Source organism: Chelonoidis abingdonii, chromosome 22 (genome assembly GCF_003597395.2).
Source record: "Chelonoidis abingdonii isolate Lonesome George chromosome 22, CheloAbing_2.0, whole genome shotgun sequence".
In the NCBI taxonomy this organism is placed as follows: Eukaryota; Metazoa; Chordata; order Testudines; family Testudinidae; genus Chelonoidis; species Chelonoidis abingdonii.
The window spans coordinates 7,091,831-7,107,632 of NC_133790.1; the positions used below are offsets into that span (position 1 = coordinate 7,091,831).

Below are 15,802 nucleotides of genomic sequence, written 5' to 3' on the forward strand. Positions count from 1 at the left end.
AGTGCATTCTATTGCAGGATCTTCATTTACAGGTGCAATCCCTGTGCGGGAGAGGGCTGATAAATCTTATCTTAAAAAATAAAATTTAAAAAAAAGTATCAAAAGAATTAAAATGTTTTAAAGAGTTTGAGTTTGTTCTAGGAATTAGTCTTGAATGAACCATAGCAGCAAAGCAACAGAGAGCCTCCCTCTTAAAACAAATCAAGAATAATCAATTTCTCCCAGGTAGATTTTCCAGCTGTAGTTTTGTCTACAAGAAGGGAGGAATACTTCTTTATTTTTAGTCCCTTTTACTATTTAAAAATTTTATACTGCACCCAGTATCACTATGTTATTACGTATGTATCCATGGCACATCTTTTGTACCAGCTGGCATAGAGGCAAGGGGATATTTGATCTATGACCCACAACCATTGTGGAAATAAATAAATACCCCCAATGGCCCCAACCACCAAATAAAAATGAAGCCAGAGTGGGGGAGGGGGCAAATTTGTCCTCAAAGTAATAAAAGTGGATTCAGGGAGACTGAAACTGCACAGCTGATCGAGAAACCAGGTGACCTGTCACCAAGAGGGACTGAAACTGTTCCTTACAGTTTTCAGGCAATTTGTTCACGAACTGAGACACTGCCTTCCAATCTGAATAGTTATACCAGGCCAAGAGGGCCTGGTGGTCAGCAATATGAAGATGTAACCTCCACTCCCCCCAAACACCTTGAATAAACCTCTCTCCCTAAAAGGTTTAACTGCTTTGCATCCTTTTTTGGGGGGCAAACAGGGGGCATAGCCTTAGCTTGACCTTGACAGTGCCTTTCATTTACCATGGCCACCACCAGTGAGCATGGTGCAGGGTGTGAATAAACCTTCTCAAACCCCTGGGATGGAACCTGGTATTTGTGCTCTATGCGCTTAGGCATTGGTTGAACAGATGAGGGGGTCTGCCACAGTGACTTGATGGTCTGCATTATCATCTCATGTACAGGAAAGGCTGAAGCAGCTGGGTGCAAAACATCTATCAGCTTGTAAGGATTCTCCTCCACCAGCTCCATTGAATGCCAAGAGATGTGTCCATTCTTTTCAGTAACATAATAGTAACCCAGAACTAAGGAGGAAGCTTCTGGTAGGAGCGCGTCGTCCGGCGATGAGGATGACATATTCACAGGAGGCAAGGCAGAACCCTCCCAGGGCTGATCTTGCACTGCTGAGGCAGACTGCTGGCACAAGGCTGGTTGAGGAAGGTCCAGCCATTCTGTGTCTGGAGGCTGTTTTGCACCAACCATTAGTGGTCCCTTGGTATCAGGTGGGAAGCCTCCCTTCTTGACGATCTGCTTCTACGAAGACGCAGAGATGATGATCTCGATGCTGGTGGCATTCCCCAAGGCATCCAATATGGCCAGTGAGGTGGCTAACAGTATCAGAAGCCAGTTATGCCTAGGTCAGGGTTCCCTATCCCTTGATCTGCCCTTGACAGAGCAATTTCTGTGAGAGCAGGAGGTGGCCCTGGACTCTTTGAAGTGGGAAACCTGACTTTGACTACAAGTAAAAATACTCCCAAGTCCTAGGTGGTGTGGTACCAGGAGGAGTCCTTGGAGTCCAGGATCTATGCCAAGACTGCAGAACCAGTAGCAGCATGAAGTCTTCCTAGACAGTGGTACCATGAGATGAGGTGAAGGTGCCGTATCCTGGGCCTACTGAGAAGGCCAATGAGTGGGGTACCTGGCCTGAGACCGATGGGGACGTAATAGACCCTGACGTTGGTGCTGATGGCCACCACACCTGTGATGGTGCCAGAAGAGGATCTTTGCCCTGAATCAGTGGCAATGGAAGAATGGCAATGAAATGGACAACTGCCCCACCATAAGCAGTGACAACTCATCTACTGCCATCAGTCATGAGATGACTCCTGTACGCACTCCTGGACTATTGAGATGGGCCAACAGCTCAGCCGTGGGAGAGGTACTGCGAGCTAGTACAGGAAATGGCAAGCTAAAGGGCACGCACTATATCTTCGGTACCAGAGTGGCCTTCCATTGCAGAGGAGACCTGTACCAGGACTTCAAAGAAGTCAGTGCGTTCTTATGCTTCAAAGGATGGGAGTGGTCTGTGGTCTTGCGCCTTGAAAATGATGGCCCTGGTGAAGGGGATCTCCTATAGTCCGTCTGCTGGAGAGACCACAGAAGCACTCCTACAAGAGGTGGTCAATAAGCTCCCTTGTGCCAAATGAGGAGGTTCCCTGATGCCAGGCAAAGAGCCATGAGAAGTTAGCTAAGGCTCTCTTCTCTCTGCTTCTTGTTCTGGATTGGAAGCCACAGAAGATCAGACACCTGTCTCTAATGTGACCCTCACCCAAGCATTTTAAATAGCAAGTCCTCAGGTCACTAATAGGCATTGGTTCATGGCAGTGGAAGCAGGGCTTAAAACCTGGAGACCTTAGCTTAAGTTCTCGCAGTACTGGGCAAGGCCCAGAGTCCTGCTGTAGCCAAAGAAAATTAAATAAGTTAAAAAGAAAAAGGATGTCCAAAAAGACTAAAAACAGTGAGTACCACTAAATGAAAAAAAGCTAACTAGAAGGATACGTCTACACTACCCGCCAGATCAGCAGGTAGCGATCGATCCCATAGGGGATCGATTTATCGCATGTAGTGTAGACGCAATAAATCGATCCCCGATCGCTCTCCCGTTGACTGCTGAACTCCAGCTCGGCGAGAGGCGGAAGCAAAGTCAACGGGGGAGCCGCGGCAATTGACCCCGCGCCATGAGGACGCAAGGTAAGTCGAACTAAGATACGTCAACTTCAGCTACAAGAATAGTGTAGCTGAAGTCGACATATCTTAGACTGATCCCCCGCCCCACACCAGTGTAGATCAGGCCTAAGTAACTGTTCAGAGGGGAATGAGGCTGTAAAGCCCAGGAGAGCTCGGACTACCAGCCTCAGAAGGTAAGAAGAACAAAAGGATGGGTGGGGTGAGTCGTGATTTACACCCTGGGCTCAGGGCATGAGGCAGCCAGTGGACATGTGGCCCTGCCTCTAAGGTAACCACTAGGAAAACTCTCTGGCATTGATGCACGAGACATGCATACACCTACACAGGGTAAGGGACATATGCAAATCACTAGAAGAAAAAGAGGGGGGTGCCAGGTAACCAAACAGAAGAACTCCAGTGGCGAACGCCTCTAATTATAAAGGTTAAAAGTCTTCTTCATGATCTCATATGGAAAAAACAACCAGATGTATTTTCATGAAAAGAAAGCAAAATCTAGTGACTACAGATTTCTGGAATAATCTGTGTTACACTAGTCTTCCTACTTTCAACCATTTCATAACTTTTCTAAAAAGGGATATTCAATCCCCAGCTCTGGAACACAGTTACCATATGCACTATGTGATCAAAGAGGCAACTTTGCGTTTTGCGACAATTACAGCACTAAGAACTCTGAAAATCCCTGATCTTTGTGTTCAAGGAAAACAAATCAATGCAGGAGCCAGGTTCTCCGACTTACATGCCCAAAGAACAGGAAGGGAAGAAGGAAGGTGAGCCCTCGCCACATCCAAGACTGAAATCCTTCTGTAAAACCAGAACAACAGGAGACACAAATACATTAGTACCTACAGGCCCCACACTCTCCTGCACCATCATTTGTTTTTACTTTCTATGTCTTCTTCAGATAAGATGTTCAGGACAAGGAGCTCTGCATTTTATGTAAACCACCCTGGATGCCTATTATATATAAAAAGACAAATGACCAAGATGTAATTTTTACACTGAAGATTACAAAGCCTTCAATATATCAGTTAATACTATCCTTTTTGTCCAACATAAGGAAAGGGTCATAAATCATTTAGTTTTAGTCTCCTGTTGCTAACACCTACATACCCAAAATGAGCAGGGCAGGATAGTGGAATGATGCTAGGAAGGCTTTGAGATAGCCTGTTTTCACTTCCACAGAGTTTTTGAGAAATCACATTTAAAAACTTTAAGTCAATTAGCTGCTGAATGTAACTTAAATGGTTTTTGTAAAACTAAATTAGGGGTTACAAAAACACTCACCTACTGTAAGATCCAAGTGGTTTCTTTTCCCTAATGCACAGAGTCTATAAAGGCAGCCACTTTGATAATAATATTGTAGGAACTGTACACAGCCTGGAAACCAAAAGGAATTATTAATTTTAGTTGGAACTGGGCAAGAGAAAACAAAATCATGTTGCACTGGCAACTCTAACATGAACAGTAAGAAGAGTTAATTCATTGCTATCAGCTAACTTAGGCCTTGTCCACACTAAAAAGTTAGGTCAACCCACCTTATGGCTCAGAGGAGTGAAAAATCCATATCCCTGAGTGATGTAGTTAAGCTGGTCTAACACATCCCTCCCCCTGCCCCGATTAAATAGAAGAATTCTTCAACTGACCTAGCGCTATCAGCATAGCTACTGCCTCTTGATGGCACAGGTAGTGTCTATAATGAAGCACTACAACAGTACCCCTGAAGTGTTTCAACTGTAGACAAGCCCTTAGTTTAATACTAATGATCCTCTAGGAACCTTAGTATTTAAGCAGCAGAAGTGTAGAGAATCCATATTTCATTCAAGAACTAACAAGGTAAGATATACTTACTCTGAAAAATTGAAAACGCTAAAAATTGATTGCGAAACATTTGGTACATGAGTCCATCCGGCCTGATGGAGAGGGGGGTAAAAATCAAAAGAGAAAGATTTACACTTTTGGTTTAATAAGAAACATAAAAACTAATATAAAGTTCCTTCTCCCTTTTTCAGTCAAGTCTGATGCCATCAGTGAATGACATAAAGCAGTTATTCTTGTTATCCAGTGCGGCCCACTAGGCTGCAGATCTCAGCTTGTACCAAAGCATATGGCAAAGTTTATGATGTCAGTAAATGTCTAATCACAACAACTCTGGGTTGTAGGCAATTTATCTCATTGGGTTTCCCTGGGTTCTTTTCTCTAACTGGGAATGTTGCCTTTTCTTGTTAATTAAATGGCAGTATTCTATGGCCAGTGATCAAACCATTAAGCAATATTTGCAAAAAACCAAATCAAAATAGGTGTGTGCACTTGATGGGAGAAGTAATTTTTTTATTGCTTTAATAAAAACAATTTCTGTTCCTGTGGTTTTAATAAAGCAGTTAAATAGTGACTGAAATGAAAGTATTTTTTTATTAAACACATATACAAAAAGATTGTAAATGACACTATTTTTATCAAGGTTTTGTTAAATTACACAAAACATTCAAATTGTTTGCACAATCACCCTAACTAGGAGATAAAAATTAAACCCAAAACAAAACCACAAGTTTGAATGTTACTTTCATTTTGCTGAACCCAGATTATAAACAAGTAAAAAAAACCCAAAAATTTATTGAATATAATTCATGTTATTTATTGTCTATAAAGAGATTTATCTGCTTGTTCTTTAATATAAATTTCTTAGCTCTTTATATAGAGCACAAATCAGGGAGATTCAGACATTTTGCTGCCCCCATTACAGCTACTGAGCTGTTGTTTTAATAGAGCTGTAACTGAACTCTCCAGTAGTTCTATATTAATCATTCCAAATGTCACACCAGAGAAAACATATAAGGCACAAAGCTACAGCAAGTACCTGGGAAGACACATTTACACCAGGTCACTTTAGATGCATCTGAGGGGGGTTTAAAATTGTTAATGAAAAATCTGTCAGCAGAGAACTTACCATGTTAACATCACTCCAGATAGAAATGTGGAGACATAATGATGAGACACCCACCAGCCCTTAATCCTTAAAAGAATACAAAACAGAATACGGTTAATTAAGAAGGAGAGTGGGGAGGAAAGTCACAAATATGCGCCCTAAATATAAAACCAGTCTTTCAATATTGAGATGGAACGTGACTGGCATAAACTGGAGAACGTTATCGGTCTGAGCAGAATGTGCTAAAATAGTCTCGTCAGGTCAGTATAAATCATTTCTTGAGCTAGGATGAAAATCAATCAGTATAAAATAAGTGAAGTTTGGAAAAAAAAACAAAACAAAAACAGGAACATCACACAGTCTTGAGTCAAAACAATCTACCACTGTGAGATTAAATACATAGTCTATTCAGTGTTACTGGGAGGCAAAAGCAGCCATTGTTTTATCTTGACAGTTCACAACTGTAACTTTCAACAAAATTGCAAGAAATACCAAGAAAGCCCACAGTTCCCATTCATTCTCAGTCACAAAAAACACCAGTGAGCAGCAGACTTATCCTCCCCAACCAGAACCCATCAGGAATAACATTCCAATCGCTCTCAATTCTGGGTTCAGACCATTGGCCTCCCCATTTTCCTCAGCATACATAATGGATATTTTGTCAGTGATGCTCTCAGAGGTCACTGAACCCCACCCCACATTTTAATTATGTAATAATAGCAGAGAGTCATTTGAAGTCTGAGTAAGCACCATTACCTCTCTCTCTCTCACACACACAAGCCTAGAAAGAGAGAATGCCCTCTTCTGGGCACCACCTTCCTAACCAGCAACATCTATGCATGCCTTACGCCTGCAAGCTACTTTATTTTAGAGGATGCGATAGAAGTGACTGTGATAGAAGTGACTGTGTGCAGCAGGAAATGGAGTGATATTCTGCTGAACCCACACACGCAGGAAAGGGATGTGATGTTCAGAGGCAGAACCCACACACACACACCCCTTATTTTCTAACTGATATTGCACAAGTTGCATCAGCACCACACTAAGAGAACTCAGGGGAGTGAGAGAGAGAGAGGGCATGGCTACACTACACTTTGCTGACAAAAGTTACAGTGGTCCACATCGCTACTGTGCATGCATACTTGGCACCTTGCACTGGCGCTGCAAGTACTCACCAGGAGTGCTTGTGTCAATGCACACCACAGTGCACCATGAGTAAGTATCCCAGCATGCAACTCACCACCATCCACCGCATTGTCTTTTGGGAAGTTTTGGCAATGCATGGTGGGGCAGAAACAAGTTACACAGGAGACTGAGCAAGAGGTCAGCTTCCCAGGATCCAACTTTCTCCACCCCACATCATCACTATCACATAATTTGTACCACTTTTGAAAGTCTCACAAACACACACAGGACTTGTTGCTGTCCACCACGTGTGACAGAAGCATGGAGCCTACACAGCTCTGCACTCGTCATGAGCACTGCAAGCACAAGAAGCACAATCCTCCAGTATTTGCAGAATGACAAGAAGAACCACGGGGAACAGCATAAAGTCCTGGACGTCAGATTGCTGTGGCATACAGTAAGAACCAATTCAAGATTGTTGGTGGCATTCACAGAACAGGTGTAAATGGTGGAGCACCGCTTCTGGGCCCAAAAAATAAGTACTAAATGGTGGAATCACACCATTATGAAGATTTGGGATGATGAGCAGTGGCTTCAAAACTTTCGGATGCACAAGAGCACATTCCTGGATCTGTGTGCTGAGCTCAGCCCAGCCCTCCAGTGCAGGGACATCACAATGAGAATTGCACTGACAATGGAGAACCAAGTGGTGATCACACTATAGAAACGTGCAACGCTGAATTGCTGCTGAGAGAAATCATTTTGGAGTCGGAAAATCCACTCTGGTGGGGACGGGGGGAAGTCATGCAAGTGTGAAGGGCCATTAATAGTCTTCTGCTACACATGACTGACTCTTGGCAACATGCAAGACAAAAATGAATGGATTTTCAGCAATGAGGTTCCCGACCTGTGGTGGAGCAATGGACAGCATGCATATCCCCATTCTGGCACCACACCCCTTTGCCACAACCCCTGTTTCTGTGGTTATGCAAGCTCTCATGGATCACTGGGGACACTTCACTGACATCAGTGTTGGCTGATCAGGAAAGGCACATGATGTTTGCACCGTTAAACTACAGGCAGGGACTTTCCCCCACCGGCGGATCACCTTTGGTGATTCTGAAATGCCAACAGTGATCCTGGGGGTCCCAGCCTACCGCTTACTCCCCTAGCTCATGAAGCCATACACCTCGACAACACGAAGGAAAGATTCAACTACTGGCTCAAGCAGGCGCAGAACAACAGCCAAATGTGCTTTCGGTAAACCAAAGTGATGCTGGTGTTGTTTACTCACAAGATTGGATCTCAGTGAGAAAAACATCACAATGGTTACAGCTGCCCGCTGTGTCCTGCATGATGTCTGAATTTGAACAGCCAGATACAAGGCTATCAAAAAAGCTCAACACGGAGCTACACAGAACAGGGAGGCTTTGAAAGAGCACTTAACAAGAGACACAATAATGTGTTGTGGTGTACTGTGCTCTGCCTTGCACTGAAATTCAAGAACCTGTTAAGAACTGTGTGGCACTTGGTGCATTATCAGTGTTGTATTCATAGATGCACACCGATTATTTTTGTGGAGCATGCTGTACATTTATGATTATTACACTGTGTTTGAAGTATCTCATAGGATCAATGACAAAGCGTACAATCACAATAAGTGGGTGCTTTCAGTACTGCCAGCCATTCTCCAAGAATTATTTTCCAAATAATAATTTTATTAAGTAACAACACTTCACAAAAAGATCTGTGAAATTTAAAAGCAAATATATTACAACCTTAATAAATTTATGGAACAGAGCATAAAGAAGGGGATGGAACATTCATGTCCATGTTTGCTATACATACAGCAACTATAGCTGACGTTGTGTTGGTCCACCATGTCTCCTGTATGGAGGGCTAGGGATGCATCCCTGATGCCACGTGGAATGTTGATGGGGCGTAGGGAGTTGCTATACTGGAGTTCTCCATGGACTGCAAAGGGAGATGAACCTGGGATTGTGGACCCTGTAGGTCCACTAGTGTCTGCAGCATCTGCGTTTGCTGTCGGAGATGCTCCATTACGTCCTAGTGTTTCTCCCTAGTGTCTGCAATATTCATCCTCCAGGGCCTCTGTTCATGGTCTGACGCAGCTCTGGCTTCCACAATCTCACTGAAATTGTCATCCTGGGTTCTCTTTTTCTCCTTCTGCCCTCCAGCAGCTGCAGACAAAACAGACAGAGGTGACTATACTAAAACGGTACAACAGAAAGCAAAAGTTAAAGTTCAGAACTCCCTTCCCTTGCTCTCCGAAAGTTTTAAACAAGACATGCTTACTGACACTTCTGCTTCAGAGTGTTTGTGCATGGCCCCACTCACATGGTGAGTATGGCTGGCCAAGGCTGAGGGAAATGAGATGGGAATGGCTCAGTTGCATGAAACTGAATATTTGGCAATGGCACTGAACACGGTCACAAGTTTCCACAGGTGGTGGTGATTTTAGCTGATCTCTCACTTCTGAGAGTAACAAAGGCACAAACAACACAGTTGCTGCTGGCGTTCCAAAGTCACCTGAGCCAGTATGCTGCTAACCTGTTTATGAAATGCTGCCTGCCAAAGTTATCGCTGACTGGCATGGAAAAGAGTCCTTCCTCAGAGGAAGAAATAAGGCTGCCATCCCTAGAAACCTTTCGGAGAAGACTGCAAAGTATCTCAGTGGAAGTTTCACTGAGATCTCTCAGGAGAATTCAAGGGACAACCCCAGGTACATAAACTGCTCCATAAGGAGTCCCCTGCTTAACTCCACAAGGGAATGAAAAGCAGGTGTTACCTGTTGTACCACTAGCTCTTTTAGTACAAATAAAAGAAAGGAAAGTCAATAGCTATGTCCTGCTAAGTTGGGGGCACCATCACCGTAATGGGAAATACATTTACACACTTACCCAAGGTTCTTCCCCCTGTATCAGGTTCACCTGTACTTGACTGTCAGGACTGACTAGACTGTGGAGTCTCAAACGGGTCCTGGCTCACAGCACAGCTCAACGATCTCCCCGCTCACGGTCGCACGTCCCCCATCCTCCCTCTTCTCCTCCTCCTTGCTGTTCACACCAGGAGCCAATGACTCAGGCTCCTTGGAGATGTGCAAGATGCTGGTGGCGTTTCCTCCAAGTACAGCATGCAGTTCTTGTAAAAGTGGTAGATCTGTGGCTCAGCATCAAGTTGACTGTTGGCCTCCCTGGCTTTCTGGTATGCCTGCCACAATTCCTTCGCTTTCGCACAGCACTGCTGCTGCTCCCTGTCAGACCCTTTCTCCTGCATCCCCCATTCAATCTGCTCATAGACATCCATGTTTCTATGGCTGATTTGTGGCTGTGCCTTGTTTGCTTCTTTACGATGCATAACAAAGGCCTGACATGGTTTGGGATTTTTTGTTGTTAAAAAAAACAGAAACCAACAGTAGAAATCCAGGTCACGTCTGACATTTTCCCTAGAAGACTATAGACAACCGGGGAACTGGCAGGATGACATCAGATATGTCATCAAAGTGAAATCTAGTTTAAAAGAAGTTAAATAATATTTATTCAGACTGTTTTAAAACTCTGAATTAAACAGCCAAACAAACAGTCTTAGGAGGAAAGATCTGTGGTAAAGATTTAACATCTCTGCTTCAATTAAAGGCAGGTAAAAGTCACAATCCACATCTGAGACCTCCAGTGATTGCCCATCCAACCAAGGAACACCAACCTCATGTTCCTGAAATTTAAGACAAAATGCAAGCAGAAATACAAAGAACTACCCAAAAAAACAAAAACAAACAAAAAAAACCCTTTCTGAGATTCTTTATTAAAAAGCATGCCCCATTCCCCCAACCACCATGTGCAGCTAATATTTAAATGGTTAAACCTCTTAATGTAAACCACATGCCATTTGATATCATTAATGGTCTAGAGCACTGGGTTTCAAACTTTTTTTCTGGTGACCCAGTTGAAGAAAATTATTGATGCGCATGACTTAATGGAGCTAGGGATCAGGGGTTTGGGGTATGGGAGGGGCTTAGGGCTGGGGTGCAGTAGTGAGGATTGCGGGGATGATGGGTTTGGGCTGCAGGAGAGGGGTCTGGGGTGGGGGGGCTCATGGCTGGAGTGCAGGAAGGGGTCAGGGCTCTGGATTGGGGGTGCGGGCTCTGGGGTGGGGCCAAGGATGAGGGGTTTGGGATGCAGGAAGGGCTCCGGGTTTGGGGGGGCTTAGGGCTGGGGCAGGAGATTGGGGTGCATGGTTGGGGTCCAGTCTTACCTCAAGTGGCTCTTGGTCAGCAGCACAGCAGGGGTGCTCAGGCAGGCTTCTTGCCTGTCCTGGCACCGCAAACCACGCTGCGCCCTGGAAGCAGTCAGCAGCTTGTCTGGCTCCTAGGTGGAGGCACGTGAGCAGCTCCACACGACTCTCGCCATAGGCACACACACACACACACCCCCTACCAGATCCCACTGGCCGGGAACGAGCCAATGGAAGTGCAGAGCAGGTGCTCAGGGGAGGGGCAGCATGCAGAACCCTGTGACGCCCACTCCCCACCACCTAGGAGCCAGACCTGCTGCTGGCCACTTCTGGAGTGCAGCACGGTGTCAGAACAGGTAGGGACTAGCCTACCTTAGCCAGGCAGCACTGCAGCCTGGACTTTTAAAGGGCCTCGTCAGCGGTGCTGACCAGATCCACTACGACCCAGTGCCTTACATTCCGTGACCCAGTACTGGGTCATGACCTGCAGTTTGAAAACCACTAGTCTAGAGACAACTGCTTTCCTGAAATTAAACTAGAGGCAAAATAGAAGGTTTTTAAAAAAAAAAAAAAAAAAACGGTACCGTGGCTACATTTGTTAATTTTATGCCAGTACACTGGTACTTGTAAAAAAATTGTTGCTACAATCCTGTGATTATATTCAGTTTTGTAGCTTCATCTATAATACGGATTAATTTAGATGAATCATCTCTGAAGACCGCAAGCAATTGTATTAGCTAATTAGGCATGAGTTTCCCCAGAAATGTTTTGTACACGCATCCTTCAAGCACCACTTCATATGGAGGTTTCCTGCCTCTCCATTTTTAGTATGTAACAGGAGAAATGACTTTAATACAAGGCTTTGGAAAAGTGACTGATTGAGATAACTGGACATAAACTCCTCCCAGTTCATCATTAAACCCCAGTAAACATTCTGCACCTCATTTATTACTGCTTAATTATATGTACGCTGTGCTGTCAACACAAGTCTTCTACCACCACCATTTCAGTTGGTTTACTCATGTATTAAGTTCAATTAAGAGGGAGTTTATAAGCCATTTAGTTCCCCAGGGTGGTGTTTATTGGACAAGGATGCACACGTGAAGTTGAAGTAAAGTGGTTTTGCTTATTCAAAGTATGGCAAACAAGCCAAATTAGAGAGAGAACTAATTAATACAGCAGCAGCAGCAGCAGCAGCGTGTGTGTGTGCGCGCGCGCACGTGTATTCATTATCAAGATTGTGTGCGTTTTCCCTTTCCCTAGCGAGGGTCAACCTACAATGGATGAGTAGCAAAACAGCAGGGGGCCATCAGATCTGACCTCACAAGCAACAATGTGTCTCTGTTACACCCATGTACATAAGAAATAATGAAGTTAGAGTGACACCAGTGTACCAGTGTAAAACTGGTGTGAGAAGAACGCAGTGACCCAATTATTGTCCTTTCTAGCCAGGCACTTGAGGAATGTGAGTTGGCTGGCTGCTAGGACATTGGGAGAGGTCCTGAAATGGCACTAGGTATAACCACTGCTAAAAGTATATGCAGCACAGCACATCTCAGCATTTGCACTGGTTTACTATAGATGTCCTGTGGAATATACACAGGGCTTAAACAACAAAATCAGGCAAAAAGTCATCTGGCAGAGTGTTGTTTCATGTCTCATGGAGTTAGTTTGTTTTTTAATGGCTATATATCCAGCCATAAGAAGGGGAATGAAGGACATCCCTAGTTCAAAGCCACTATTAGCAATGCTTCTTTGGAATACTGTAGGACTCTGAGGACGCAACTACAATTTCCACCACTCAGACTAGGGAATCTGAACATTGAGGGGGAGGGGTCATGGACGTCATGTCCCCTGGAAGTGCAAAGTTATTCCCTAATATGGTTTGACTGAAAGGACACTGTCAACTTGATTTATCTTAAAATTGACTGACTGTCACCTGTTTTTGTTTTTTTAGGAGGGGGAGGAGAGTGGATTCTGTTTTGTTTTTTTAATTCACTGCTCTAAATATTATGAAATTATATTTTTTAATTCCTTTGAAGTAAGATTCAAGAGATTTTTCTGCTCCTCCATTAATGTTTATAAAAGTCTCTTCAGCAAGAGAGACTGACTGACTATAAGGGGAACAGTGAAACTGGCTACACACAAAGTGCTGTCATATGCATTAGATAACTGAATTGGATGTGTGTGTGTTTGGAAATGGATGTTTAAAATGGTCAGATAAAAAGGACTGTTCAGCAGGATTTTTATCCCAACCTCACTGGGACTCCAACAATAAACCATGTTTGCCTTTTTGTTTTAAGTGAATCCTGCGCTTTTAATTACTTTGGAGTATCACACGGTACCTTGAGCCATTGCTGATGAGAATGCTTTCCCTTATTGTCAATGTGCAGTAATACCACACCAACAGGAAGTTAAACACTTCATCTGTCACCCTATTAAAAAGAGTAAACAAAAAAACAAACAAACAAACAAAAAAAGCCTTATGATAAATATCCATTTCAAGATTATTCTCCTCCCTACCCCGAGAACAGTGTAAGTGAAAAATAGTTTGTCTGAAACCACAGACATAAAGGCCCTGATCCTGCAAACCCTTAAGTACATGCCTAATGTTACACATGATTAGTCCTGCTGAAAAACCCATACACAACCCCTACACTGTGCCTTTTCTACAACAACTATGCAAATTTGCAGGGCGGGTGGGGGAGAGAAACAGACTCTGTTACTCTGGGATACTGGGAAAGTGCTATGTGATAAAAGACTTGAGATCCCAGGCTGATGAGCAGGTGTGTAGAGATGACATTAATTCCATTTGAAGGAGGGAGTGCACCATAGAAGAAGCAGATGATCCAATTTACACAGGCATTTTCAGTCTAATTCAATGAGCAGATACTATTAGATCTATATAAATCCAATCAACTAATAACACAGTAGAGCGCTGTACTCTGTTTTCAAGACCTGAAAAACTCCCCTATTTAGACATCCTAAAGTTTAAAGTCTAAAGTCTAGACGACCCTGAGCATTTATGCATTCCAGGTAATTATATCCTTAACAAATGATGGTGCATTCATGGCAGATTTAAAACGGAACTTCGCAAAACTGGAGCCTGGCCCTCCAGTTAACAATTAAATACAAGAAGTTGTACAATGCCAGAGACATTTTTTAAAATTTATGTTTAGAAAGGACAATGTTTGCTTTGATTTGCACATTCCCCTGCAATGTTTGCAGTCCCAAAATTATAATGCTGTCAGAGCATGACCACCAGCAAGGAGAAAAAAAAAAAAGAAGAAAAAAAGAGTCTACCATTCTCCAAGCTGAGCTAAATACATAAACAAATAATTAAGTAGTAGAGCTGTCAATTAATTGCAATTAATTCACGCGATTAACTCAGAATAATTAATCACAATTAATTACAGTTTCAACCACACTGTTAAACAAGAGACTACCAATTGAAATATATTAAATATTTTGGATGTTTTTCTACATTTTCATATACATCTTGGATTTGTGTTGTAATTGAAATCAAAGTGTATATTTTTATTACAAAATTTGCATTGTAAAAATGATAAACAGAAGAAAGTGTTTTTCAATTCACCTCATACAAAGTACTGTAGTGTAATCTCTTTGCCCTGAAAGTGCAACTTACATAACTCCACTCAAAAACAAAACAATGTAAAACTTCAGAGGCTACAAGTGTACTCAGTCCTACTTCTTGTTCAGCCAATTACACAGACAAACAAAAACAAGGAGGAGTCAGGTGGCACCTTAAAAGCTAACAGATTTATTTGGGCATTATTTGATGCATGTGAAGAAGTGGGTTTTTTACCCACGAAAGCTTATGCCCAAATAAATATTTTAGTCTTTAAGGTGCCACCGGACTCCTCGTTGTTTTTGTGGATACGGACCAGCACGGTTATCCCTCTGATACTCAAGACAAACAAGTTTGTTTACATTTACAGGAGATAATGCTGCCCTCTTCACCAGAATGTGAGAACAAGCATTTGCATGGCACTTTTGTAGCCAGCATTGCAAGGTATTTATGTGCCAGATATGCTAAACATTCATATGCCCCTTCATGCTTTGGCCCCCATTCCAAAGGACATGCTTCCTTGCTGATGCTCATTAAAAAAAAATGTGTTAATTAAATTTGTGACTGAACTCCTTGGATGAGAATTGTATGTCCTCTGCTCTGTTTTACCCGCATTCTGCCATATACTTCAAGTAATAGCATTCTCGGACAATGACCTAGCACATGTTCATTTTAAGAACACTTTCACTGCGGATTTAACAACACACAAAGAAGGTACCAATGTGAGATTTGTAAAGATAGCTACAGCACTTGACCCATAATTTAAGAATCTAAAGTGCCTTCCGAAATCTCAGAGGGACGAGGTGTGGATCATGCTTTCGTAAGTCTTCAAAGAGCAACACTTCAGTGTGGAAACTATAGAACCCAAACCACCAAAAAAGAAAATCAACCTTCTACTGTTGGAATCTGACTCAGATAATGAAAATGAACATGCGTCGGTCCACACTGCTTTGGATTTTTTTTTAAACAGAACCCATTATCAACATGGATGCATGTCCCCTGAATGGTGGTTGAAGCATGCACATCTAGCAAGTAAATATCTTGCAATGTCAGCTACAACAGTGCCATGAGAACACCTGTTCTCACTTTCAGGTGACATCGTAAACAAGAAGCGGGCAGCATTATCTCCTGCAAATGTAAACAAACTTGT

General features: G+C 43.0%; 1 protein-coding gene across 1 annotated transcript in view; it reads right to left on the reverse strand.

The window, feature by feature from the left end:
* TMEM120B (transmembrane protein 120B) overlaps positions 1–15,802 on the reverse strand; it is a 36,508-nt gene that overhangs the window by 3,249 nt on the left and 17,457 nt on the right. Inside the window, exons 6-10 of the mRNA XM_032800735.2 lie at positions 13,409–13,498; positions 5,709–5,774; positions 4,613–4,674; positions 4,049–4,141; positions 3,501–3,565 (exon numbers count right to left, since the gene is read on the reverse strand). Of these exons, the coding sequence (XP_032656626.1) occupies positions 3,501–3,565; positions 4,049–4,141; positions 4,613–4,674; positions 5,709–5,774; positions 13,409–13,498 (376 nt within the window). The remainder of the gene's footprint in view (positions 1–3,500; positions 3,566–4,048; positions 4,142–4,612; positions 4,675–5,708; positions 5,775–13,408; positions 13,499–15,802) is intronic.